Source organism: Etheostoma cragini, chromosome 16 (assembly GCF_013103735.1).
Source record: "Etheostoma cragini isolate CJK2018 chromosome 16, CSU_Ecrag_1.0, whole genome shotgun sequence".
Taxonomy (NCBI): Eukaryota; Metazoa; Chordata; class Actinopteri; order Perciformes; family Percidae; genus Etheostoma; species Etheostoma cragini.
Genome location: NC_048422.1, coordinates 1,390,831 through 1,402,519, shown reverse-complemented (window position 1 = coordinate 1,402,519; position 11,689 = coordinate 1,390,831). Strand labels below are relative to the sequence as shown.

The 11,689-nt window shown below is 41.5% G+C and overlaps 1 protein-coding gene across 1 annotated transcript in view; it reads left to right on the top strand.

The window, feature by feature from the left end:
- ghrb (growth hormone receptor b) overlaps positions 1-11,689 on the top strand; it is a 25,164-nt gene extending 13,475 nt beyond the window's left edge. Inside the window, exons 3-9 of the mRNA XM_034896338.1 lie at positions 2,383-2,518; positions 5,280-5,458; positions 5,958-6,136; positions 7,435-7,579; positions 8,971-9,061; positions 9,182-9,251; positions 9,754-11,689. Of these exons, the coding sequence (XP_034752229.1) occupies positions 2,383-2,518; positions 5,280-5,458; positions 5,958-6,136; positions 7,435-7,579; positions 8,971-9,061; positions 9,182-9,251; positions 9,754-10,596 (1,643 nt within the window). The 3' untranslated portion in view covers positions 10,597-11,689. The remainder of the gene's footprint in view (positions 1-2,382; positions 2,519-5,279; positions 5,459-5,957; positions 6,137-7,434; positions 7,580-8,970; positions 9,062-9,181; positions 9,252-9,753) is intronic.

Here is an 11,689-nt window from a genome sequence, read left to right as displayed (position 1 = left end):
GGGAGGGCATGTATGGTGTGGAGTGAGAGGTATGTGTGTGTGTAATATGAAGCGTCAGCCTGTCCAAGTTCATAGAAAAATCAAATCTTTGAAGGACACCAATTTTCTATGTGAATAAATAATGCATTTTAAACAAATACATGTTCTTCCATAAAATACAGGGGCATAAGTATACACCCCCCTATGTTAAAATACAGGGGGCATGAGTATACACCCCCTATGTTAAAATACAGGGGGCATAAGTATACACCCCCTATGTTAAAATACAGGGGGCATAAGTATACACCCCCAATGTTAAAATACAGGGGCTTGAGTATACACCCCCCTATGTTAAAATACAGGGGGCATAAGTATACACCCCCTCCCCTACGTTAAAATACAGGGGCATAATTATACACCCCCCTATGTTAAATTCCCATAGAAGCAGATAGTATTATTAAAGGCCAGTTATTTCATGGATCGGGATACTATGCATCCTGATAAAGCTCCCTTGGTCTTTGGAATTAAAATACCCCCCCTTACACACACACATCACCACATGGCCTTTACCATACCTTGTGATTGGAATGGGGAACTTTATATAAAATCATCTCTCAATGCAAATCAAACCAGCTATTAGGCTAACTGAAATAAAACCATGCCAATTTCTAGGCATTGAAGTGTCCTTAAATAATGGATTTTTTGTCCTTTTTTAATCAAGACATTGCAGTCAATTTCCAAAAGATGATTCTTTTATCCCTTTTAGTCACCTTAGGCAAGGGTTCCTATACCCATGAGCAGCTCAGTGTCAAATTGATTTTTCTCTTAATCCTGAGCTAAGCAGACTTCTGAGGAGGAGCCGGGGATCTGGTAAACAGGTTATTTTTAACTTGTTCCTCCCCTTCCATGAAGCACCCTCAGCAAGCCAGAAGTATTCATCATCAGACGCCGAGGGCTGCCTCGCAGCTGCGATGGAGCCTTCTTGTACAGAGTGTTGCTCCTCACTAACATGCTAATGTGGTCAGCCAACTGCTGCTATCCCCACAATCATTGATTTGCATTGATTTATGTATTTGGACATGAAGAGAGAGAGAGAAATAAAGTTAATTTGCAAAAATAGTCATTCTTAAAAGGAATAAATCAACAATAGTTTGATAGACATTACCTTTTGCAAAAGAAAAAGCATGATTTATGACAACGTAAAGGAAAATTGAGATATCTCATCAAAATAACCCAACACAAGGCTGATAATTACTCGATTGAATGCACAAACAAAACAAAAAAAACTGCATATACATAATTCTTGCAAATGAACCCAAATTAATCCAGTATATATTCATTTGGGTTCATTTGTATATAATATACAGGAAAAAATATATATATATATACAGTACTAATAATAGGCCGGCAACCACATTACCCACCATGCAACTCTCTTGTTGTTTAGTTTTTACCCTTATCTTTCTGTGGGACAATAGTATCCATCTACAGCACACTTAAAAACCAAGCAATGTCTTGGTATGCTTACTGTATTGCATCCCTTTGACAGTGAAAACATGCATGTTTGTGTTTCTGCAGCTATGAAACAGGATCCACGTAGTACTCTCTGTATATAGCGTACACAGAAAGCAGATAGCTTATTTCATAACAGCTGTGGAAGAAGTCTCAGGCTGCAGCTTTCGCTTGAAAAGCAATAAAAACTGCTTCCAGGAAGAGGCCGATACTCGCCCTGTGGCTGCTCCCTGGATTTAGATACATAGATAGAGATACTTTATTGATCCCTAAGGGGAAATTCAAAGTCCCAGTAGCTTGAAGGCTTCACACACAACATTCACATACACCATAAACAGGATGATAAAATATCAAATCCACATGAGAATTAACTAAATAATCTCAATTATAAATCCACATAAATGCACTGAGGGACGTATAAGCATGAGACACTTGCATTGACAGGACTGGGACTGACCCTGTGGTTAAATATGCATGGTGAGGTGCTCTATGAGAGTGTGTGTGTTGTCGTGGTAGTGCAAATAAGTCCAATAGTGCATGTGGGCTAATTCAGTGTACACAGTGAACCAGTGGAGACAGTCAGTACATAACTATTGTTGTTATGGAAGCTAATGGAAGTGGTGGAGTGGGAGGAGAGGCAGAAAGACCACACAAACAAGTCTATCTATCTGCCCTCTTCCTTTTTGGTGAAGCATTGTGGAGTTGCATGGCCCAGGGGACAAATGTCTTTCTCAGTCCGTCAGTTGTGCGTGGCAGTGTGCTTAGTCTTGAGCAGATCATGCTCTGCTGCTGTGTGGATTTACAGAGGTCCCCGTTATCTCCTGTCCCTGAAGCGCGGTACAGCAACCCAATGATGCGTCATTCCTTCTCTCTGTGTCTCGTTCCCTACAGTCCTCCCCCAGAACCAGCCCCACCTCACCAGCTGTGTCTCGGCCAACATGGAGACTTTCCGCTGCAGATGGAACGTCGGAGCTTCCAAGAGCCTCTCCCAGCCTGGAGACCTCCGCTTATTCTACATTAACAAATTGTAAGGGGGATAACTTGACTCAAAGGGAAATACGTGCTTTTTCTGTGCATTTAAGGTGTAACTTTTATTTGGATACAAGGCAGAGTCCAAGTAATGTAGTCATTACTCACTAACTTCAAAATAAAAGCCTTTTATATTCTATAATATGTAATATAATCATCCAAAACAATACAAAATATAATAGTCCAGTCTTCCAAGATCCCCAAATCTGCAAGCACAACCACTACATATGTCTGGATATATTCCCAGAATTATGTCAAAATATGGATGTGCCTGGCTGAAGCAGCATCGTCTCTGCTGTGTATTTATACTAGACTTCTAAATAGGAAATATTTCATGTACTCAACATACATTCATGAAAACCTGAACACACTTCATTATCATGTACCTATTTACAATACCTAATGCTTCGATTGAAATAACATCATGAACCTGACAGCTTGTTATGTTGTCATGAAAAACATATTTTTGGTCCAAATTTTGCATGTATAAAGTAGCATTACATAAACCTGTTTGCTAATTAATTCTCATTTGAATGTGAGAGGGAGAATAGGTAGCCGCGTGATATGTGTGTGTTCACGTTTCCATAGCCACGCCTTAAGTTTGATTTAAAAAGTGTGTTACAATTGTGGCAGTACCGGTTCTCAGATGAAATATTAAAATGATATATTATAGAGTTGTCATATTTCAACAATTGGTTATGTTTTGTCAATTTTGGACCTTACTGCCATCTACTGGTTTTAAGATGTACTGTATGGCAACAATCTAAGTCTACTGTCCAGGGTTCGGATCTGCTCTGAAATGTAATGGGTTTTTGCCACAGACGTATAAAATATGGAATTAGTCTTTGTGACTTCACGCATAGGTTTCTGCAAAACTAAAATGAAGCTCATGGGGGTTACAGCCCTCATCTTAGCAGTGGAAGGTGGAGCCTGGATGGAGAGGATGTGGGCAGAGTGAAGTCTACCGTCTACGCTCGCCTCTAGCAGCCTGTTACTCAAAGCAGAACGCCCTGAATTATGCAGGAGCTTAAAGGGGAACTATGCAGTTTTTTAAAGTTACTGTACCTTAATGGAACAGCTTCAAAGTCATTGGAATGGTTTTAGGACTACATAAAACCACCGGAAGGATGGCGTGATATCAGGTCTTGCAACAAATTGCTTCACGGCACTGCACACACACGCCCATCGTTATCTACTAGGGAGAAGAATGCTCCATGCTCATTGGCCCTCTGACGGTGATGAGAACTACTCCTTAGGTATTGAAATTGGGTAAAAAAGTATTAAATCTTGTATCCAGTATTGAACTCGGTATCCAGCCCCTGTTCAATCGGAGGGCAAAGTAGTGTTTCTCTCCTATCGAATGGTTCATATTTAACAACTCGGGTAAGTGAATTTATGAATGCACACCAAAAGGCCGAGACATTTTCTAAAGATGCTGGTTAAAGAATTAACCCAATATCATTCTCTTTTTTTTCTATCCAAATTCAACAAAAAGACCAAATCTGACCACGTGTTAGTCTTTCTAACTACAGCACTCAGTCTGGCGTCCAGCCCCAGGCCCACTGGTTCCTATGAAGACATGAATCCTCAAAAGAAAGAGGCACAATAACAGCTATATAATAAAAAAATTCTAAAAACATTTTCAGGATTGTTCTGGGCACTGTAGTTTTCAAACAAGCTTTAGCTCTACTGAGTATCAGGGCTGTCACTTTCTCAAAATGTCAAGTTCAAACAAATATGAACAAACCCATAATTTGTTAAAAGAAAAAACTATAACGTAATAGATTTTTTGGACTATCACGATTATTAGTTGACATTGATATGTCCCAAATTTGCTAATCGAGACATTTATTTACAGTACACATTTTTCAGTGCAAAAGAAAAACATGTTCCCTACTTGTAGAGTAAAAATCCAGTTAAATTCCCTAGATTAATTCGGACAAACACTTTGAACAATTATGCCATTTCATGTTAATTATTACGTATATTAATCCTCAACTATTTAATTGAATCCAATGAAAACTTTGTAACTCAGTGTAGCCCATATTCATAAGCCTAAATATCAGCTTCATAAAATATCTCATAATCTAATTGGCAGATTGGCATGGAATTTACTGAGCACATTGATGCCGACGTTACGATAAATACATTTTATTTTAACAACCGCATGACTTCTCCTTTGGTAAGGCAGCTTTATTTGTAGAGCACATTTCAGCAACAGGTCAACTCAAAGTGCTTTACACAAAATCCGTTAAACAGATAAAATACAAGTGCAAACAGTTAAAAAATAAAATAATTAAGACCAATAAAACCCTAACCCACTTGAGACCACCTTCACACTAATTAGTCAGTGATAGTGCTGCCTTTCGTCATCACCCGCAGTGTCTCTACCCTTCACGACTCTATTTTTTGAGACGTTGTCTTTCGTCTCCTTGGACTCTTCTTCACACTAATTAAGCCGATCTAGCGCTGCCTTTCGTGTCTGTTTTCGACACTACACATTCACGCTTATTCTTTAAAGTGCTACCCTTCGAGTCTGTCTTTCTCTGTCTTTCTCTGTATAAAACCCTTACCAGAAAACACAAGTGTCATAAGCATCAAAAACCATCACCACCAAGGCGAACTTAACTATTGGACCTAAACGAAACAAGTAACAAGCTTAGAGTAGATTTTGTGACTTAATATAGCTCTGTTTCCTGTCACTTCCTTTGGTTCATGCTGTTTTATTAACCACGTGTTGTACCTCCCCCCCCTTGCAGACCCCCCCACGTTTCTCCCAAAGAGTGGCGTGAGTGTCCCCACTACAGCACGGACAGGCCCAACGAGTGCTTTTTCAACGAGAACCACACGTCCGTCTGGACATATTACAGCGTCCAGCTCCGCTCCAGGGACCAAGCCACCCTCTATGACGAGAGCCACTTCAACCTTCAAGACATCGGTGAGCTCACCGCCTCCCTGGCCTGCACCCCCGCCAGAATCCAGATGACTGAATATTGATTCATAGTCCACCTGGCCTAAAGGCTAGAGAAGCGAGCTTTGCGACCGGGCGGTCGTTGCAGTTGTCCATCGGCTTACTTGGATAAATAAAGGTTAAATAAAAATAAATAAAACAGTTTATTAGCGAAAGATAAAGAAGTATGGCGTGGCTGGCAGCTAAATATGTCTTCTCCTGCCACAATGTAAGGCCAAATAGAGAAGTCCATGTTTAATCATTATTATTCTTTTTTATGTTTTGATTATTCTGACATACCAATTGATGGTCATGCACAGTACTTGTTTATTATCTGCAATTATATCATAATTATCCTGTTGATTGTTATTTGCATATCAGATGTACAGTATTTACTTGTTTCATTGTGTGATCAGCAGGCGCAACCCATTCTTTTTGAATTCTTGTTCAATTGCCGGTGCTACAACTATTATTTTCCGGCCCGCAGTGCAACCGGATCCTCCAGTCGGCCTAAACTGGACTCTGCTTAATGAGAGTTTGACCGGCACTTACTATGACATCATACTGAGCTGGAAGCCGCCCCAGTCCGCAGACGTGCAGATGGGATGGATGACGCTGCGGTACGAGGTCCAGTACCGCGTCGTCACCGCTGACAAGTGGGAAGTGGTGGGTGTCTCCTTAATTTGTGTCTACGTGACTACTGGGAATATTTTTTAGCCCAATATTAAGCAGGACCGCTGCAGCTGGCAGCCACGCTACAGGCTGCAGGTTAACTACTCTGGGTTTTTGTGCACCTTCAATTTCTGTCCACTAAAAGTGCTGTTTTTGCCACTGACATGCTCAGACCGAGAAAGTGTCTGACTACATTGTGGATAAAAAGAATAAGATCCTGTTAGTTAAACCAGAAACAGCCCTGAACTCGCCAACGCCAAACTCATCAGACTTCATGTAAAAAATCTATGATTTTAGCTTTTAACGTGCTGTTTTTGCCACTGACATGCTGAGATTATTATTCTACGTGAGTATCTGAGAACATTATGGAAAGAATCCCTACAGAGATAGACCTTTTTGGTTTTTTAACGATTTTTTTTCATGGCCTTTATTGACAGGACAGCTTTAAGACAGGAAGGGGGATAGAGACATGCAGCAAAGGGCTGTGGGTCGGATTCGGACCCGGGGCTCTGCCAAGGACGCAGCCTACATAGGGCACCCACTCTACTGGGTGAGCTACAGGTTGACCCGAGTGAGGCCCTTTTTGTTTAACCAGAACAGTCCCAACATTGATAAACTCACCAAACTCCATTTAGATGAATAGTGATTTCAACTTTAATAGAACCAGCATATTTTCACATGTAAATGGTTGAATTAAGGATTTATTTCAACCAACACAGAGTGGTCATTGTTGGAACAGAAGAAAGACGAACCAAGACAGCTTTAGATAGTCACATTATGTTTCTGTCGACTTTGAATGAAGTAAGTTTGACTATAATAAAATGACTGTTTATTTAAATGGAGTCTGGTAGGTTTGGCGATAGTGATTCCAGGCCTTGTTTAATGTAAAACAAAAAGGTCGACCTGTGCAGGGCTCCTTTCCATAATGTTGTCAGACACTTAGAATAACAATCTGAGCATGTCAGTGACAAACAAACCATTTTAGTGGACGTAAGTTACGCCATTGCCCATTAACGTTTAATTGCGGCAAAACAAGCTGACAACTGCCCAATGCTGGACCAGCATGCAAAAACATGAGAAAATAGGGTCCAATTTGAGAAAAGTTAGCCTTTAGGTTGATTTTTTTGAATTATATTTAATCATACTTTTAGGTACAACAGTCCAAGAGTCCCAGACTTTAATGTACATTAATTGATTTTCATAGTCAACTTTTTTATACTGTCAAATGGAGCAGAGGAGGGTGATGCTGCAGCAGTGCTTCTGGTAATTGAACCTTATGTTCTTCACCGCAGGTGGAGCTTGTGGAAAGCACACACCGCTCCATTTACGGACTTCAAACTAACGTCAATCACGAGGTTCGGGTCCGGTGCAAGATGCATGCTGGGAAAGAGTTTGGAGAGTTCAGCGACTCTTTGTTTGTGCTCGTCCCATCTAAAGGTAAGCACTCGCTGCATCGCCTGGATAGACCAGGCTGTTATTTTCACGGTGATGCTCGGCCGCAGCCTTCGCCAAACAGCTCCCGCCTCCTTTCACTGAGCATCAGAATCCTCATATTAAAAAGAAATTCTTTTCCAGTTATTATCCTGTGTGAGCTTCTCAACGAGTATTCCCAACATGAACCTGTAGCCATGTGAGAATCCAGCTCCATTTTATCCCTAAATAGCGATCATTTGATTTGATTTGATAAAAACAGTAAGCCATAGCCATTGCACAAAAACCAGCAGAAAACAAATATCACAATATTACCTTTTATAATATCATTTTATAGAAATGTCAGTATTGCTTACAGACTCTTTTGTGCTGCTAGAATACCATAATCACCACTGCAGCGCCTCTTTAACCCTTGGGTGGTCTTCTTGTCAAAATTGAAAATCAACACTTTTTGTTATGTTTTTGTCCCTTTTTTCAACACTTTTGACGCTTTTTTGAACGTTTGTCACTTTTTTGACATCTTATCCTCGTAATGGTAAGAGGGGTTTTTAGCTGTGTCAACATCTAATGTTAGCAAAAAAATAGTATTCATAAATTATGCAGATGTCACTTTTCCTCCATCCAACACGACGTTCACTACACTTTCAAACGAGGCCGCGCCCATTTAGGAGACAGGAAGTGTGTACCATTTAATAGCATTGGTGCAGCGTCGGTTGCTCTTTATATATAGAGAAGCTTTGAACGCACCTCCATTCCTAACATCATCACGCTAACATGCTCACAACAACAATGCTATCATGTTGATGTTCGCTTACAGGCATAATGTTCATTTCTGTTTACAAGTCCCAATCATCACGCAAGTACAGACCAAAGTGGGGGACTAAGCGAAGGACCAACCAATTATATTTGAAAGCGATGCACAAACTGTTCTGCTGTGAATCTGACTTTATGCCCAAAGCATTCAAACATGTTATAAGGAAGTGCACAAGATGATACAATACAGTAGCAATTATGAAAGATGCTATGTGATTAAAATCAGAAAAAGGTACAGGTCGGAAACAGGCTGTTCTAAAACCCCTTTCAGACAGAGTCCTCGTTACAAACCATGAATGTAATTGGCAATTTACATGGGCCTCATTTCCGAACAAGCCACTTGTACGGAACATTTTATGTGTGAAGGACAAAGCCTCTACATTTACAGATTAATAAAGCAAGACCAATAAGCAACGCTATGTGTTTCATATCTGACAAGGGCTTCTAAAAATCATGGATTTGTCAACAGAAACCCTAAGCATAGCCTGTTTTTCATTAAACTCTTTATTTATTTAGGTGATTTTCAGATGTAAAATATGTACAGACAGTACGTGATGTGAGTTTGTGTGCATTTCTTTTCCCAGTGCCAGGCTTCCCAGTGGTGGCCTTGCTCGTCTTCGGTGCCCTGTGCTTAGTGACCATCATGATGTTAGTTATCATATCGCAGCAGGAGAAGTGAGTATTTCTCAACCATCCGGACGTCTGTGTAGGACTAGAAGGTTTGGAAAAGCTTAGAGAAATGGTGCTGGGACCTTGACCGCTGAAGTCAAGTGTGTTGTTCTTTTCTTCCCTAAGGTTGATGGTTATTCTTTTGCCTCCTGTTCCTGGACCTAAAATAAGAGGAATTGACCCTGAACTACTCAAGGTATTCATCTGCGTGTTATTATGCGTGACCATGCCTTGTCCTAATGTATTAGTACACTCTGTATTAAAGGGATTCTTCAGCTTACTCGGAACAGGGAAACCATTTTCAGAAAACATTCCCAACTGAGATTTGGACTTAATTAGTATAAACACACATTATAGAGGACTTGGAGGAACAATAACACCACCACATAACAACCCATAATGCTTTTCACTCAAAGTCCATGGTGATGTCTTGTTTTGTCTTTCAAAACCCAACAATGATCAGGTCAATATGATAATAAAGCTGAAAAGAGCAGGAAACGTCTATATTCAAGAGGCTGAAAACAGCATTATCTGCCGTTTGTGTGAAGAGTTACTTATACGATAAATCAGTTATCCAAATAGCTTGCGATGATTTTTTTATTGACTAATCGACTCTAATCGTGAACATGGTTTATCGTACTCGTGACATATGACATACGTCTCACGTCATAGCATCAACTCTCTTTTCTTCACTGCAGAAAGGGAAGCTGCGGGAGTTGACGTCCATCCTGGGCGGCCCTCCTGATCTGAGGCCCGAGCTGTACTACAACGACCCCTGGGTGGAGTTCATCGATCTGGACATCGAGGAGCTGAACGAGCGACTGACGGACCTGGACACGGACTGTCTCGTGGAGCGCTCGCTGTCCTCCAACAACTCTCCCCTGTCCACGGGCTTCAGAGACGACGACTCGGGCCGGGCCAGCTGCTGCGATCCCGATCTCCCCAGCGAGCCGGAAGCGTCACCGCACACTCCTCTGATCCCATACCAAACCCACAGTAAAGACCCGTCGTGCCCGACCGCCTGCGAGCCAAGCCCCCCAATGCAGAGCCCCGCCACTGTGGAGCCTAGGTCCGTGGCACCGGGCCGAGAGGCGCTGTACACCAAAGTGAGTGAGGTGAGGTCTTCTGGCAAAGTGCTGCTGTCGCCTGAGGAACAGACTGGCAAAGACCCCCAGAAAGACATCATGGCGCAGAAAGAGAAAGAAAAGAAAGAGTTCCAGCTCCTTGTGGTCAACCCAGACCACGGAGGTTACACCTCAGAGCTCAACGCAGGGAAAATGAGCCCCAGATTGTCCACAGGAGACACGAGTGAACCCTGCCAGGCAAACGGAGACATGAATTATTCACCATCCCAGGAATCAGACAGCAGCCCCATATCCCCTCTTTCCCCTGTCTACACCGTGGTGGAGGGTGTCGACAGGCAGAACAGCCTTTTACTGACTCCCAACTCGACCCCAGCACCCCAGCTGGTAATCCCAAAAGTCATGCCGACGCCAGGCGGCTACCTGACCCCTGAGCTTATGGGAAGCATCACGCCCTAGATCGGGGGGGACTGCATAAAGTTAAGACTTTTCAATCTAAGGCACAGATAAGCTTAGGAACAGTCTTTGAGATTGACTCAAGGTTGAGGGACTATCAGGTCTCCATACATGGAGGACATCTGTGCCACCACCTCTGTCCACCCACTGCTCCCCCTCTGATACGTCTGTAAAGGGTTAGCTGGAGCTTTGGTATGAGGGAGAAAGACCATGTAAAGATGTTTTACAGCAAAAGGGCAAAGAGAAGCCTATCGTTCAAAGGGTTTGGCATTGTTTTGATCGGAATATTCCAGTTCTTCTTTTGGATTGGAGGACATTTTTATTTTGATTCAAGAGTGATTTTCAATTTTTACTGGGCTTTTTCAATGTAAAACAAAGCCACCCTGACTACAACCCAACAAGCCCATGGAAGTACCGGGGCCGCTACGGAAACCCAAACTCGAGCATTAAACTTGGAACCGACGATCAGATTCGAAACCAAATTGTCCAAACAAATCCATAAAAAATAAGATTGTAATTGTGACCGGTTCTGGATGCTCATTCGTGTTATTTGGAGTGAAATTTCCGTCTAATGTCCAATGTCTAATGTACTCTCTTTTAACTTTAATGCTTTACAGTCTTCAGAAGCTAGTTGCTCATTTTGTGGGTCTGCAGTTTGGTGCCATAAGCCAAACGAAGCTAAAAAGCTTTAATGAGTTGCAGAGTTTGTGGTTTTGTCACTTCAAGTACCATCATTGACATTATAGTCATTTAGTTCAGCGTTGACATAGAAAATATTGAAATAGGATCTAAATAAGAGTATATTTAATTGTACCATCACATGGTTCATTCCTATCATCTTGTACAACCAAAAGCTTTCATTTTTTTATAAAATCAGGTCAAACTCTGTGAAAGTTACTTTTATGAAACCAACATTTTTGTACGCTTTTCATAATGTTTTCATCGCTTTTTCAGGCTTTAAGATCAATATTGCCACACTGAAAATGTTATTTAACTGATAAAGTCTGCCTTTTTTTATACTCAGCCTTATCTGGGTTCATATATCATGTTTGTGCCAACAAATGAACCCCCGGAAAAGTAAAATACAGCATGGCAT